General features: G+C 45.8%; 3 protein-coding genes across 3 annotated transcripts; all 3 read left to right on the top strand.

Moving 5' to 3' along the window:
- Positions 1-195: 195 nt before the first annotated feature.
- LOC307231951 (protein tyrosine phosphatase domain-containing protein 1) lies at positions 196-3,787 on the top strand (the record flags this gene model as incomplete). Its single annotated transcript, XM_080002828.1, has 11 exons — positions 196-383; positions 478-558; positions 650-768; positions 864-1,001; positions 1,374-1,645; positions 1,739-2,032; positions 2,124-2,336; positions 2,486-2,602; positions 2,687-2,788; positions 3,056-3,166; positions 3,651-3,787. The coding sequence occupies 11 exons, from the start codon at positions 196-198 to the stop codon at positions 3,732-3,734; spliced, it is 1,719 nt and encodes a 572-aa protein (XP_079858954.1). The 3' UTR covers positions 3,735-3,787.
- Positions 3,788-5,687: 1,900 nt separating this feature from the next.
- On the top strand, positions 5,688-8,163 carry LOC307231664 (ciliary microtubule associated protein 1B-like; the record flags this gene model as incomplete). Its single annotated transcript, XM_080002440.1, has 6 exons — positions 5,688-5,799; positions 6,715-6,918; positions 7,132-7,233; positions 7,559-7,680; positions 7,824-7,964; positions 8,071-8,163. 6 exons carry the CDS (start codon positions 5,688-5,690, stop codon positions 8,161-8,163), a joined length of 774 nt encoding a protein of 257 aa, XP_079858566.1.
- A 2,704-nt stretch (positions 8,164-10,867) lies between these two features.
- On the top strand, positions 10,868-13,921 carry LOC307231950 (ciliary microtubule associated protein 1B-like; the record flags this gene model as incomplete). Its single annotated transcript, XM_080002827.1, has 6 exons — positions 10,868-10,979; positions 11,120-11,323; positions 12,752-12,853; positions 13,174-13,295; positions 13,585-13,725; positions 13,832-13,921. The coding sequence occupies 6 exons, from the start codon at positions 10,868-10,870 to the stop codon at positions 13,919-13,921; spliced, it is 771 nt and encodes a 256-aa protein (XP_079858953.1).
- Between the last annotated feature and the right edge of the window lie 2,167 nt (positions 13,922-16,088).

The raw sequence follows: 16,088 nt of genomic DNA, 5'->3' as shown, positions 1-16,088 counted from the left end.
TTCAAGGGGTCTCAACGACATATAGAGCTCAATGTGTGCAGTCGGTGATCGACTCAGTCCGCCATATGGTCCAGTTGGAGCATAATCCTTCAGCTCCTCTATCAGAGACTTTATCAGCCCCCTGCGGTTGAAATTACATCGACGGTACTTTCGCGCCTAGGCTCGTCCGTGGGAGTTTTACACCCGCAGAGAACCATGCCTACCATGACTCTGCCAATACCTGTGCCAAGGCCGTCGTATTCCCAGGCCAGGGAGAACCTGGTGAAGGCCATACCGCCTCGTATTCTCTGTTTACTGGCGTGCGGTGGGGTGGAATGTCGCTACGAGGGACCTGGGTGCTGGAGAGCCAACCAACAAGCCGTCCGGGGCCTCTTTTCCTCCTGGTGATGCAGTGAGACGGGAAACCCACTACACAGTATTGTTGAATGCATTATTGTATGCCCATTGACGATAATTGAATGCGTTTTCCCCCATCAGGGTGACGGACGATATTGTTGCCATGACCCGACCGTCCACTCACCTCATTGAGAAGTACAATATCATCGAGCAGTTCCATGGGTAATGACTGTTCGCTTGGTTGAACTCGTGTTATGTTGGCCAAAGTGTGTCACATGTCGCCCCCGTTTCAGTGTGATTTGTCTTTTCACAGGTTGAACATCAAATCTATCATCAACATGCAGCTCCCAGGGGAACACGCCCACTGCGGCCCTCCCCTGGACCCCGATAGCGGCTTCACCTACTCTCCGCAGATCTTCATGGAGAACAACAGTAAGGTTTATTCCACTGTACGCTCGAGTCTAGAGGAGAGGACACTGTCCCCACTGCCCCGTGGTTAACACCAACACCTGTGTGCTGATTTGCAGTTTTCTTTTACAACTTTGGGATGCCGGACTTTGGCGTATCATCTATGGTTGGTATAGTCGATGGAGTCAAAGTCTTGGCTTTCGCAGTGAAGGAGGGCAGAGTGGCGGTACACTGCCACGCCGGCCTGGGCAGGACAGGTAAACACTTTGAGCATCGTACGCAAGTTGTTTTTGTGAATGCAAGAGCAGGGTAGATTACTCAAAGGTGTGACTTGACTCAGTGCTTTGACAAAGATATGAACTCAAGTGGAACATGCATGTGCAATATTTGCTGGGTTAGGGTTACGGTTGTTAATTGTCCATTTTAATTGCGCAGACACAAAACATTTGGACAATGGTCGAGAGGTTCCACTTTAGTGAGTGCTCTGCCTCATACCAGAGATTAGGAATAGGCAGCAATGGAGGAAAGGCAACAGTTCCATAGTCTTTTGTTACCAAAAAACACATACAAATGATCCTGTCAATGTGTGCCTGTGTTCCCTGTGCTTCCCTCCGTGTGCGGCTTCTCAGGCGTCCTAATCGCCTGTTACCTTATCTACACCCTGCGCATCAGTCCCAGTGAGGCCGTCCACTACGTGCGGATTAAGCGGCCCCACTCTATCCAAACACGGGCCCAGATCAGTCAGGTGTTTGACTTTGCCCGGCTGCTCAGTACCCAGTTCACCCAATATCCAGACCTTAGCCTGCGCCACGGAGCCCACTTCACGCTGCAACACTACCTCAACCGCCAGGCCCTTCTACTGCACGGACAGGAGGCCCGCACCCTGAGACACACACCAAAGGTAAGGATTAGTACATCAGACCCTTCACCTCAATGTCAGTCTAGAACAAGCCTTACTCTCTCTCTGTCGGCTGTTTTATTTTATTGTTTTTAGGTTGTCTACCTGCTGTGCGTGTGTCTGTCGCGCTTGGCCCTGGGTCTCCCTGCCCCTCCAGAGGTACATGCCGAGCTGGAGAAGAGGTCAGTGCTTCGGACGTTGGGCAGGGCTGTGAGGGAGACCCTGGTGACCAAGCAGTACCTCCCCCTGCTGAAGCAGGGCCATCGGCGGTCCTGGGACAGCTCGGGATCGGTGTCCTCCTGGGACGAGCCGGCGGGGTTTTTGGAGAGGAAGAGAGAAGTGCTGCTGGGCAAACGCAGCTACAGCGACTCAGACCTCAGCAAGATCACAGTAAACCAGGTCAAAGGGTTTTTGTTTTTCTGTGTAAAGTCAATGAGCAGAAGAGACGATTCTCACATAACGATTCTCACCTCTCTTCTAGGACTTGGAGCTGGGCCCTTACTGTATTCCGATACCGGGAAATGAGAGAGACTGGAGTGGACATGACCCGAAGAGAGATGATTTGAGGCCTGCCAGTCCAATTCTCACCTCTCTCTACACCCCGGTGTACAGGACCAGCAAAAAGGAATCTCACACACTTTTCATTGCAATGCCTGGGAAGAAAGCAATCAACGACTGCGCCACCAAGCGCACAGTGAGGAAGGCCCCGGCACTTTCAAAGTTTTGCTCGAACATTGAGGTACCTCGTACCGTATCGTATCGTATTTACTGGAAAAAATGAGATTATAGTGACGTGACCGTTTTGAAACGGATATTGCTGACCTGCCTCTCCGCCGTGTGCAGCTTCATAGAAATCAGCATAAACCCGGCATGACCTCAGTCGCCCGCGCTGTCGCCAAGGCGATGGCAAGCCAGGACCCCCCAGGAGAGACTGTTCTACAAAGGTCAACTCTACTACAGGTAACCTCTCCAACAAACAGAGAAAAGTCCCCTATCATAGTATCTTAGATTAGTTTGAGCTCCGAGCAACTTCTCTTTCCGCAGGAGGAATTGAACGGCAGTGACTGTGGCTGGGCTCTGCTGGTCACTGAATCAGATCCGCAAGTTCTCATCTGTCTCCTTTGGAGCTGGCTGGAGAAGCTAAAGGTTAGTGGGACGTCGCCAACACTCTCCCTATCAACAATCGGAGTAGGGTTCTTTCTGACGAGTCATATTAAAAAAAAATAATAATAAATAAAATAAATCCCCTCTTTGCCCCAGGAGCCCGTTTTAAGCACAGGGGACGCGGACAGGTTAACTTCAGGAGCGAACCACACAAACCCCCTCTGCGTGCTCAAGAAGGTGAAACATATTGATTTCCTTATCTGCTTCTGACCCGAAGCATAGATGCTGAAGTTGTGCGTGCTTTTTCAGCCCCAGCAGGACATCATCTCCTGCCTGTTGAGCTGCGTGGGCACAGTGGTCAGCCTGTGTCCACACAGAGAGGATGCAGTGCTACAGCGCCTGATTCTGGCACTTACCAGGGTGAGAGGAGCGGTACCTGCGCGCACGTGTGTGTGTGTGTGTGTGTGTGTGTGTGTGCATGTGTGTAGTGTGTGGGTATGTGTTTGTTTGCTTGCGTGCATGCGTGTGTGTGTGTGTGTGTGTGTGTTTTGCATCTCTGAAATATCCGTTTCTGTGTGCACAGGATGGGGCGGATATTTCCTCTTACCAACATATCATTCCCTCGCAATCATTGTTCTCCTTTTCATATCATGAAATCTCAATTTGATACCTGTTGGGACGCTGATCCATTTGATAAGCTTAAGCTCCTACATTTGTATTGTTAGATGTGATTTGGTTCTGTTTATACTCAAGTCAGGGCGGCAACAGTGAAACTATGGTCAAATTCTCCAATGGCGCTGAGGCCGAGGACCTCCCGCCGAGAACCTCCTGAGGGGCCCGCAGGGGTGGCGGTAGTTGAGAACCCGTTAGAGTCTGTTTTTTTTGTTTTCCCTGAACCCAATAGCTCCCCCCAGAGGACATTGGAAGCCACGCAGCTTTGATGAAGCTCCTGAAGATGAGCTCCAGAGAGACTCTCCAACAAGGCTAGAGTTCCCTCAGCCACGCCCACAGCGGCGCCTCCATCAGCAGCCGGACTTGAAGAGGAGGAAGAGCGGAAGAGGGAGGAAGAAGAGCCGGCCAGCCTCCCAGACGAGATAGTCTTACGAGTTACGATTTACACTAACGTCACTTATTCAGAAAAAAAAAAAAAAAAAGAATTGTTTCCCTTTGTTTAACTCACGTTTAGTGTTATTTATTAATGCAAAAACCTGGATAAAGTAGAAATGTGCTTCTCTGGCCTTGTAGGTCGTTATAGCAATTAAACCCTTTGAATTCCAAGTGTGCCAAGTCAAGTCACTTTTATTTATATAGCACATTTAAAAACAACAGGCGTTGACCCAAAGTGCTTTCCAGCCGAGTCGATGGATTAACGATACAAGAATAGATGGATCAAAGGAATGAGGAGTACGAGTGAAAAGCAGCAGCAGAAAAGACATTACAAGAACAAAAGCACAAAAGCAGAAAGAAATACCAGATAGTGTATGTTGAGGGAGAAGCTTGTTCTTGGGGTTTAATGCCAACCAACTTGCAGCTTTGCATTTCATAAACTTAGATGTGAAGCGAGTCACCTCCATGGCAACGTTGTCATAGTGAATTGAGTTAGTACTAAACAATCTGTGTCTCAACTTGTTTATACGTGGCGCGGTCAGAAGAGGCACTGGACGGACAGGACCGGCAGCGATAAAAAGGTATTTTGACCAATCACATTATTTCCCAAGGAGAAAAATATTTCATGCTGTTTTTTTTTAGGCATTAGCTGGTTCGGACTTGAGCGGGCGCGTCTGGCTTTAGTGGGTCTGTTGTTGATGCCTGTTCTGTTAAAAAAAAATCATTAGCTTTGTTCTATGTTATTTACTTTAAGACTGAAAATGCTCCCGTGTCAGTCATGTCAATGTTATAACAGCAAAATGATTGAAGGAGGGCAGAATAACCGCGTTTACATAAGAACCACGTGGACCTGGGCAGAATAGCCCATGTATAAATATATATATACTTTTTGATTTAATTACAATTAAACAAAAGTATTCAATGTATATATAATCATTATTATTATTATTATTATTATTATTATTATTTATAATTATTTATTATATTCCTATTTATTTTTGATTTTTTAATTTTCACTGTGCACTTACAGGCTATTCCTCTCACAGAGCCACATCCACATCAGATATATCAAAACGGCCGATCATGACGGGTCACAAAATATTACACTTTTTGTGGCAAGATTTTGCGCCAACGGTTTTCTATGGGAAAAATAGAGTGTGGCAAAGTCGTCATGGAGACACATGTAAACATATAAGGGAACATATAAGGGGAATTCCCCTCATGATGATGACCCACCCCGGTCGCCAGGCCTACATGGGGCGGGGCTTTAAGGATGAATACCATACAGGCGTGATTAGTGCCACCGGGGGGAGAGACCGGCTGTGGGAGGAGTAGCGTCATGAAACTTAGCTTTGATAATAATAAGATGATAAATAATAGTAACCATGCGGTTTGTCGCGCACACACACTTAGTATTATGTGTTTAAGTGTGTGATAACACAGCTGCATGCTTACACACATACACACTTAACTAGCTGTGGCAACCTGGGAGCATCATCAGATGATGTCTTTGTGACATCACACCCCCCCCCCCCCTATAAAGCTGAGCGTTTGGAGCAGACGCATACATACATACGTACGTACACATGCACACACAGGGCCAGCATTGTGCAATTTCACCAGGCATTGTGCAGTTCATATTATGAATATATATTTCAGCACATAATGTGGTCTGCAACTCTTTTGGACAATTCACCTCACGACATAACTACATAGTTTGGTTTTAACCGTTAAGAGATACTAAAATACCACATATATTTGCATTTTTAATACCACGTATAGTTCACTCACAAATAAATAATTATTTCTCAATGATATCTCTTTTAGACCAATCATGACTGACACTGATGCTTGGGTTGGCAACTGGAGGCCCCACAAGCCTAGGGGACCAATAGCTGCCCTCTATAGAAGCCCAGGGCCTAAATATGCGCTGCCCGGGCTGATAGGTAATAATTATAATAATAACAATGCCAATAACAATAGCCTTGATTTGTATAGCACCTTTCATACACAACATGCAACTCAAAGTGCTTGACATTAATAGAAGGTAATCAAATTGTCAGTGGCGGCCCTGGCTCCTTTCAGGGCACCCCCCCACCCCCCACCCCACCCCACCCCACACACACACACACACACACTAACACACACACACACACACACAAACACAATTACTCATGCTACAAGATGTTTGAGAAGTGTATCAGACTCTGTACAAGAACAAGTTTGTTATACAGCGAGCGGCAGAATGCTGTTTTGCGCTGCGCTGGGCGTGGCAGAGCGTGCGCGTCATGGGCTCCTCCTGCTCTCACTCTGGGGGAATGGGGCGTCCTGATCCAAACAGTCTCTGCTGCTCCTAGGGCGGCGCAAAGCCAGCGCCCTGCCGCTCACAGCACAAACACTGTTCTAGAAGCCGAGATACCATGACACACGATAAAAAGAAAGCAAAAAAATAAAAATAAAAAAGCACCGCTCCACAGAGGCGTGCCGCCCCCAGTCAGCTGCGGCCCTAGGCGGCTGCCTATGCGGCCTATGCCATTGACCGCCACTGCAAATAGTGATAATAAACAAAAACAAAAAAAAAACAGCAAAATGCATTCAATAAAATAGGTAGATATTTTCAGACATGGGTCATCAATTTAGACCTTTAAGGATCACAATATTTCTCGGCGAAAGATTTGCAGTCGTTATTTCTCTTGAATTATTATACTAATAAAAATACCTACTTATATACTTATATAAAATAATAGGGTAGCCAAACCTGTTTACCTTGTGTTTTAACAAATACATTTTCTTCACAAAAACATAAATTCAATCCATCATCTACAATTTTTTTCTCTCCCCCCCCCCCGCCAATTTAACAGGTATTAATAACCACGATCCTAGTAAACAGAAAGCACCAGTGTTCAGTTTTGGGACCCGTCACTGCCTTGGCAGCGTTGATTGCTCCCCTGGACCAGGATACCTTGTCCCTTCCAACATCACCAGAGTCGGGCGAGTCGGTACTCCAGCTTACTCGCTCTACAGCCGCCAGAAGGACCCACAAAGGTTCCAGATACCTGGTCCAGGTCAATGAAACCTTTGTCACACAAGTGAAACAGTGAAAAACCCTTGTAAATAAGTCACTTCACACATGTCTATCTATTGTTTTAAAACCGATGAAGTGTCAGCTAATACATTACGAAATACATTTCTCGGCGGAATTGAGACAAGTGAAATAAACATGCCGCGTCCTCATACCACATACTATCTGATTGAATTTGTTTTTTGTTTTTTTTTAGGTCAATACTGCCCTGAGAAGTCAGGGAAATCAGTCTTTCACTCACCCCCTGCTTATTCTCTGACTGGCAGGACCAGGGAATACAACAACCAACAGACGCCTGGTAACGTTTCATCAAGACTGCACTGATCCAGCAGGGAAAAAGTCCTTTTTTGACACACTGGCCCTCAAGACTAATGATTAAAGTGAACTAATCTGGGTTGATTCTTAAATAAATAATAATAATAGGCCTCATCGACAATGTTGGTAGAGTTTGCTGTGGAATATGTCATTTGGAAAAGAAGTCTTTTAATACAGTTAACCTTAAACAATGACTCCACCATTTTAGAGAGACCATTCAAAAACTAGTGACAGCATGAGTGGGCCAAGCAACTTTTCCGCGGGTTGTAATGCTTCCCGAAACAAAATTGGCATTCCCCTTTCTGCAGGTCCTGCTGCTTACATGCTGCCCCCAGTGCTGGGCCCCAGAACTGTCAACAAAACCGCAGCTCCTAACTACTCTCTCTGCGGGCGCAGAAACATCGGCTGCTTTCGCGAAGACCTGCACAAGGTTAACGCTCAGTAAAAACCGTGGCCAAAATAGCTGTATCAAAATAAATAAATAAATAAATGATTACATTGATTGAAAAATGATTTTAAGCTCCTCTCCCCTCTTTGCATGTTCCTTTTTCTCTACTATAATTTGCATTCCAGACCCCTGGCCCCGGGACTCACAAAGTGGTGGACCCCTCTCTCTACAAACAGAAGGCTCCTCAGTACAGCATGATCGGACGTAACAGCATGTCAGGTGACAGGACGGAGAAACCCGGGCCTGGAGCACATCGCCCTGAGAAGGCAAGACATCTCTCGATAAACACCTCGACGAATCCCTGTCTATGTGGTGGACCCCGGGCACAGAGAGCGTTTCCTGTTCCCTAATCGCCGTCTTCTCTATTCCCAGGTGACATGCACAAGAAACAAGGCTCCAAGTTTCTCCTTTGGAGTGCGTCATTCCCAATTCATCGCGCCGCTGATTGTGAATGTTGCTGAATAATTTTCTATAGACTTGGAAATGCACATGCTGTTTCACCACTATACTCTGCAATGAGGAATGAGATTCATGTGAACTTCTTTTGAGTTATTTTCGTCTTTTTTGTCAAATATTTCACTGATCAGTTTAATGAAACAGTAATCATTAATACAGTGGATTGAGGCTACTCCATGATTAAAGCTTGAATATCAAAATTGTCATTGAAAAAATAAACTCATTCTTCACATCTTCGGCTTTGTCCCTCCTTATTTATATCATCATTGAAAGACTGCACTGACCATGATTGTATGTATTGAAAAGCCTTTGGAACCGCAGCCCAAAAAAAATCACTATCAATCACAGGGTACCAACCATCAGAATCAGAATCAGAATCAGTTTATTCGCTCAGGTACATTTTCATGAGAAGAGTTGGTACAATCGGCTGCAGACGCACAGGCAAGTAGCGTGAAAAAGCTTCCAAAACACAATCTAAAAAAAAAAACCCCGATATAAAAAGTGTGCTATATGCACAAGATAAATGAAATGGCTACGGCCGGGACCGAGGGACGACCATCTCGGCCGTCTTGAGAGCGCCGAGCTCCAGGCCCTGGCCGCACCAGGAAGAGAGATCAACCTCCCGTCCGTCGGCCGGCTCGTCGGAGATGGTTCCGCCGGGGGGCAAATTTCAGGAGCTTTACCCCATGGGTGTCTGGAGGTGCAGCCGTTGCAGGGAGGGAGACAGCGCAGCTTCCCCAGCTTCACGCGCTGTCTCCGGATTTGACAGGAAGTCGATAATCCAGTCGGACGCTCACTGGAACGCTGTCCAGCGCGCTCGGCTGGGAGAGTTTGTCTCGGAGAAGAGCTACTGTGTGACGGCTGTGTCGGTCCTGGTGTGGGGTTCAGGAGAGCGCGGGTGGGGGAGTATGAACTGACAGCATCATCTACAGGCAAATCTGTAGGCGGACATGGTCTCCATTACCACAAAAATGCAGCAGTTTAGCATTGTTGCATCGGCATGAAGTGTCTGTGAACATCGGAAACAACACAATTCCTCTAGAAAACACAAAACTTTGTTTTTTTTGTCCTTCTCGGTAAGCGGAGAATGGTTTCGAATCTCTGTCGCAATGGTGGCTGGTCACAAGATCAAATATTTTAAATATCAACAAGTATTTTTCGTTATCTCTGGAAGTAGTGACAGTGTTATCAAAAACCTTTTCTACCCATTTTGCCTGATTCGAATTTTGGCAATTTTGGAAGCTGTTCTGCACCTACAGTATACGGGCCGTCGGTCAGTTCCCTGTCCCTACCTCCCTGTCAATTCTTAGACACTTGCTCCAAACTTTTCACCCAATGGTGTTCTCCAATCCTCATTTCCCAGCCTGATCCCTCACACTGAAACCCACTGTATAATGGGCCGTCGCAATACCGTCCTCCTCTCGTTGACCAATCTGACTCGACTGTTGTAGTCAGTAGGTTGCGGTCACTTACTATCACACTTGTTGAGTGGGGTTTCCTTCATATAACATCGTAAGAATCCACACTAAACACATGCACAAGAAACATCGTCTGACCAGCGATGGATGTAGAAGTTGGTCCCCGGGTGCCGTACTGTCAGCTGCCCACCGCTCCTGGCCTGCCCCCCGGAGGAAGGACGAGCCATGATGGGAAAATGCGGAAGAGACATTTCACGTCCTCCATTGCATGTGTGTGTGGGTGTGTGTCGGCCGTTGCTGCACAAAATGCATGTGTGTTGTGCTGTGTTTGTGACTATAAGGAGCTAAGTTTGTCCTGTTTAATCTTAATCTTAATCTTAATCTTTAATCGTAATGTTGTGTTCATATGGTAGCGCCCCACACTATTACTCATAGTAATCTTGTTATGATTATAGCTAAATTACGTCACAATACTCCTCCCACAGATTTTAATCCATATATGTGTGTGTGTGTATTTGATTATGAAATATTCCACTTTTTGCACCAAAATGTTGCACTTGATGACAAATAGTTGTCATGGAAACACATGTAAACATATTCCTCACATGATGAGGCCCCCCTGGTTGCTGCGTCTACCATGGGGCGTGGCTATGCGGACGAATACCATACAGCTGTGATCCGTGCCATCAGGGGGATAGGGGTGTGTCATCGGTTATGTCTTTGTGACATCACAACGCTCCTCTAATAAAGCTGAGTGTTTGGTGGAATACACAGACATACTCACCAGCATACGCACAAACATGGTCAGCACAGTTATAAGATATCCCCAGCGGTTGCCTATTTATTATTTTATTAAATGTATAGACATTTATGCACATATGTGGTCTGCAATACAAACCCTTTTGGGCAATGATCATTCAGTTAGGCTAGCGAGGTCACTCGCCTCATTCCAAGATCATTGGTTAGTTAAGTTGTCGGCTACATCTATTCATTATTCATGGGAAAATAAACTGTTATATATAATATATATGAACAATTATATACATCATCATTGAGCAGAGATGCTTTTGTCCAAAGCTATTTAAAATTATTCATACACCGATTGCCCACACATTACATATAAAAATATATCATCTAATTATTGTATTATATATATATATATATATTTATATATATATATATATATATATATGTTATACAGAATATATACAGTATATTTACACTCACACCACACCACATATAGATTCAACACTAATTTATTATTTCTGAATTATCATGTTTTCCTTAGACCCGTCATGTCTGACTCTGAGGGTTGGGTTGGCAGCTGGAGGCCCCACAAGCCCAGGGGACCAATAGCTGCCCTCTATGGAAGCCCAGGGCCTAAATATGCGCTTCCTGTGCTGATAGGTAGGCAAATTTTTACTTTGTCTTTTAGCCAAAGCATTTTCTTCACAAAAACATAAATTCATTCCACCATTCAATTTCTTTTTTTCCTTTTTTTTGGGGTGGGTGGTGGTGGGGTGGGGTGGGGGGGGCTACCTTATCAGGTATTGATCAGCATGACCCCAGTAAACAGAGAGCACCAGGGTTTAGTTTCGGGACCCGTCTTGGCATTTCCCGCTCTGATTGTTCCCCTGGACCAGGATACCTTGTCCCTTCCAACATCACCAGGGTCGGACGAGATGGTACTCCAGCTTACTCGCTCTACAGCCGCCAGAAGGACCCTAAAAGGTTCCAGATACCTGGTCCAGGTCAATAAAACCTATGTCACTCAAATGAAACAGTGAAAAAGACGGTTGTGAATAAGTTACTGTAATCATATTGTATACGTCTCACTAGTTTAAATAGCAACTATCAGGTTACATTTTTTTTCATGAATTTACGTCTCCCTGCCACAGCGCAGGGTGCTAGTCTTTACAAAATAAAGTCCCATCCCACTCTCATCCCAGAGGCTCTGATGCCGTTGCCGTTTTTTTGTTTCATACAACTAGGATACTGGGAAGTAAATATAAATCTAACATAAAAACACACTCTGAGCGTCTCTCCGCATCTCTTTTACTGGCCAAGTTGCCATTCACTGCAGCGCCAGCTCTGTCTTGTCTCCCCCGTGTGAGTCACACTGAAGTTCACGGGCAATGTCAGATTTTTGGCCGTCCATGGCTAATTGCATCACAAAAATGAGTCCAGCTGTAATTCTCAGTAAAATAAAAAGTAAAAAGTAAAATAATTCTTAAATTGAATCGCTACATAATTTCCCCACACATGAATTCACTGGGTATGCCAACCTGCAAGTTGCTCTTTAAAACTGATGACATTTCAACGAATACATTACTAAATACACCAATCAGCCACAACATTAAAACCACCACTAATAACCACTGATATTGTGTAGGACTCCCTTGTGCCACCAAAGTAGCTCTGACCCGTCAGGCATGGACTCCACAAGACTTCTGAAGGTGTCCTGTGGTCTCTGGCACCAAGACGTGCAGCAGATCCTTTAAGTCCCGTAAGCTGCGAGGTGGGGCCCCCATGGATCGGGCTTGTTGTTCCAGCACATCCACAGATGCTCCATCAGATGGGAGCCTAACCCCGGCCATCCACATGATGTAGAAGAAAATGTGGTCCATCAGACCAGGCCACGTTCTTCCATTGCTCCATGGTCCAGTTCTGATGCTCACGTGTCCATATAGGCGCTTTCGGCAGTGGACACATGGGCATGTACACTAGCATGGGCACTCTGACTGGTCTGCGGCTACGCAGCCCCATATGCAGCAAGCTGTGATGCACTGTGTGTTCTGACACCTTTCTATCACTGGACTAACTACAGTAGCTCCTCTGTGGGATCAGACCGGACGGGCTAGACTTCACTCCCCATGTGCATCAGTGAGCCCATGGGCGCCCATGACCCTGTCGCCAATTCACCGGTTATCCTTACTTGGACCACTTTTGATAGGTACTAACCACTGCATACTGGGAACACCCCACAAGACCTGCTGTTTTGGAGATGCTCTGACTGGAATGAGATGAGCACCTGTCAGTGGTTTTAACGTTGTGGCCGATCAGTGTAGATTTCAGTCAGAATTGAGACTAAAATTAAAAAAAAATGAGTCAAAATAAAGCACATTTTGAAAGAGTTGTGCTTTGGCCTCATACCCCACACCATTTTATTGCATTTTTAGGTCAATACTGCCCTGAGAAATCAGGGAAATCAGCCTTCTTCTCACCCCCTGCTTATTCTCTGACTGGCAGGACCAGGGAATACAACAACCAACAGACCCCTGGTAACGTTGTTCCAGCAGGGAGAAATATGTCCCTTTTGACACTGTGTGTGTCTTTGACACATCTGAGTCGATTAGAAAATAAAAGCTCTTAAAGTTCAACAGTGTTGGTACAAAAAGGCAAAGGCCTTATCGACAACGCTGATGCACCTTGCTGTGGAATATGTTAATTGGAATAAAAGTCTGAAAAATAAAACTGTAAAATCTAAACATTTAGAAAGACTATCTAAAAGCGAGTAGAAATACGAGTGGGCCAGCATCTTTTCTCTGGATTGTAATGTTGCCTGAAACAATGGTTGAATTTCCTATTCCCCATCCTGCAGGTCCTGCTGCTTACATGCTGCCCCCAGTGCTGGGCCCAAAAACTGTCAACAAAACCGCAGCTCCTAACTACTCTCTCTGTGGGCGCAGAGACATTTGCGGCATTCACGAACACCAGCAAAAGGTTGACACTCATTAAAACCGTGACCAAAAATGGAATATAAAACAATCAAAATAAATTATTCTTATTAAGTGTTTCATGTCAGGCTTTGATTTTTATATATTAAGGTATATTACTTTCCAAATGAAGACCTTAGACATTAAGCACAGCAACCGAGCAAATACTGACCAATAATAGTGTGAGTGAAAAAGTGTTAATAGTGAAATCCTTTGCTCCATTTCATTTCATGAAATAGTCCTCCTTTCTCAACTACCAATATATTAATTTTTCTCTACTATAATTTGCATTCCAGGCCCCTGGCCCCGGGACTCACAAAGTGGTGGACCCCTCTCTCTACAAACAGAAGGCTCCTCAGTACAGCATGATCGGACGTAACAGCATGTCAGGTGACAGGACGCAGAAACCCGGGCCTGGAGCACATCGCCCTGAGAAGGCAAGACATCTCTCGATAAGCACCTCATCAAATCCCTGTCTATGTGGTGGACCACGGGCACAGAGAGCGTTTCCTGTTCCCTAATCGCCGTCTTCTCTATTCCCAGGTGACATGCACAAGAAACAAAGCTCCAAGTTTCTCCTTTGGAGTGCGTCATTCAGAATACATTACGCCGCTTCTCGCAAATGCTGAATAATTATCTATAGACTTGCAAATGCACATGCTGTTTTAAGACATGCCTTATTAACACCGTACTCTGCAGTGAGGAATTTGGTCCATATTTACATCTTTTGAGTTATTTTCTGTCACTTATGAATGTGTATCAGCACCACATGATGACAAGTTAAAGGTAGTATAATTCATAGCAGAGCATAATTTCAGTCTCCACCTCACAACAGGTGGGGCTCTTGAGATATGTGTTTCTGAGGGATAAAGGAGGGATCGAGTTGAGTTTAATCTATATAGTAGTGATAGGAGAAGCCATGGGAGGAGATCACACCACCAAGGGAGAACGGCAAGGTCTGGATAGAGATCCTCTCCATTAGACCTGGCATGAGCGAATGGCCCCAGTACGATGCAACGCAGGAGTGCGGAGATCCTGCAGTTCCAAGCGCAGAGGGGGAGGGGAGAAGGATTTGGTGGTTAACTGTCAAACGCAGCTAACGACCCTCAGAGAATAAGGACAGACCACGGGGATGGAGGCCTGGCAGTGTAGAGAGCCTCCATCACAGGAAGGAGACCAGTCTCGCTGGAGCCTGATTGAAGCTGATGAAGTCACGGTTGGTATGAGAGAGGTAGAGAGAGAGAGTTCATTGGGTTGAGCGAGGATTACTTGACTAGAGGCTAGACTCCGGCAGGCTCCAGGGCAGTAGGAACAGAGCCTGAGAACAGGGAGGAGTTTATGACTGTGGCGAGGAAGGGCAGGGTGTCCGGGGCGATGGCTCGGTGAAGAGTGGAGGGATGGGGTCGAGGGGGGCAGGTGGCCGGTGTGGTGGATTGGACGAGTCACAGTACGTCTTCTGAGGGAGGATCGAAGGACGCAAGCCCAGAGGGAGAGGGGGGCGAGTCGGGTTTGAGACCGACCGATACTGCTGCCACAGTCGGGATGAGAGAGAAGAAGCTGGCGAAGGCGAGGAGAATGTGGAAAAGAGCGTGCTGGGGTTGGAGGCAGATGAGGGGCTCGACAAAAAGGAGGTGAAGTTGGAGAAGAGGAGGTGGTAGGCAGAGAGAGGTCACCGGGGCACTTCCATTCCCTCCCATTCACTCCCATTTGCGCTCGGCTGCCCAGAGCCCAGTTCGGTGGGGTCGCAGTGATTCAGCCATGATCGAGCAGGCTCGCTATGGCTGATCGGTTTAATGTAACAGGAGCAGATTGAGAGCTACTCTTTGATTGTTTTCTCCTTTTTTTAACATTGATATCATCATTAAAAAGAAGACACTGACGATTTCCTAAATATATAAAATGCCCGATAGGCCCACTGGAACCATCACTTCTGTCAAAGCACACAAAAAAAAAGGAGACAGAAATGTGTTATCTGCTATTTTAATTTACAGAAATATTCATCTCAGTAAAGCCAAAGCTCTGCTAATTGTAATAATGCTACCGACTCACGAGTGTCCCGTCTATATTTGGTAGATGCCTTCCATACTTTCCATATTCTTGGCATTTTCTGACCAATTTGTCAAATAGTGACCAATATCATACCAATTAATAACAATACTAGTAATGGTACTATAATAGCTAACTAGTAACTACCTAATAATAATGCTAGTCTATAGGGTTTACACTCGAGAGTCTTGCCTAAGAAAGTAAACAAATTTAACTTAAATATTCACAACGGTGTGGAATTGTAATTGCACATCTACTGTAATTAACCTGAATACACACAACACATGATCACCACTGCTGCAAATCTTTTGGAAAATTGCCCCGAAGGAACTCACTAATATGTGTATTGTGCCGAAACAACAGCACGTCTGAACAGAAACGTATAAGTTAATCTGGATGAACACTGGAAAAATAAGGCCATCAAATCTGATTGTACTGCAAGTGCAAGAAATGTGCTGCATTTGTTGTCGTCGTCAGACTGTGGCTCTCTGAGCCGATCAGCCGGTTGGACCAGCCGCCTTTTTGGACAGGCACCTCTGGGGGCAGCACGGGGATCGGTCCTTCGGGCGTCCCCGTTGCGTAGAAACCAAAGCCGTGGGTCGAGCGCGCTCCCTTGGTTCAGCGAGTTATCTCCTCGCCGTGCGAGACAAAGCGAATCGCAATGTTGACCCCTCCAGTCTTAGATTTAACCTCAAACATGCTCCATGACGGCGAGCAAGCGAGATGAACGATCGCGAGCAGGACCTCGTGTTCA

The sequence above is a fragment of the Zeus faber genome (genome assembly GCF_960531495.2).
Source record: "Zeus faber genome assembly, chromosome: 6".
Classification (NCBI taxonomy): domain Eukaryota; kingdom Metazoa; phylum Chordata; class Actinopteri; order Zeiformes; family Zeidae; genus Zeus; species Zeus faber.
This window is presented reverse-complemented; position numbering and strand designations above follow the sequence as displayed.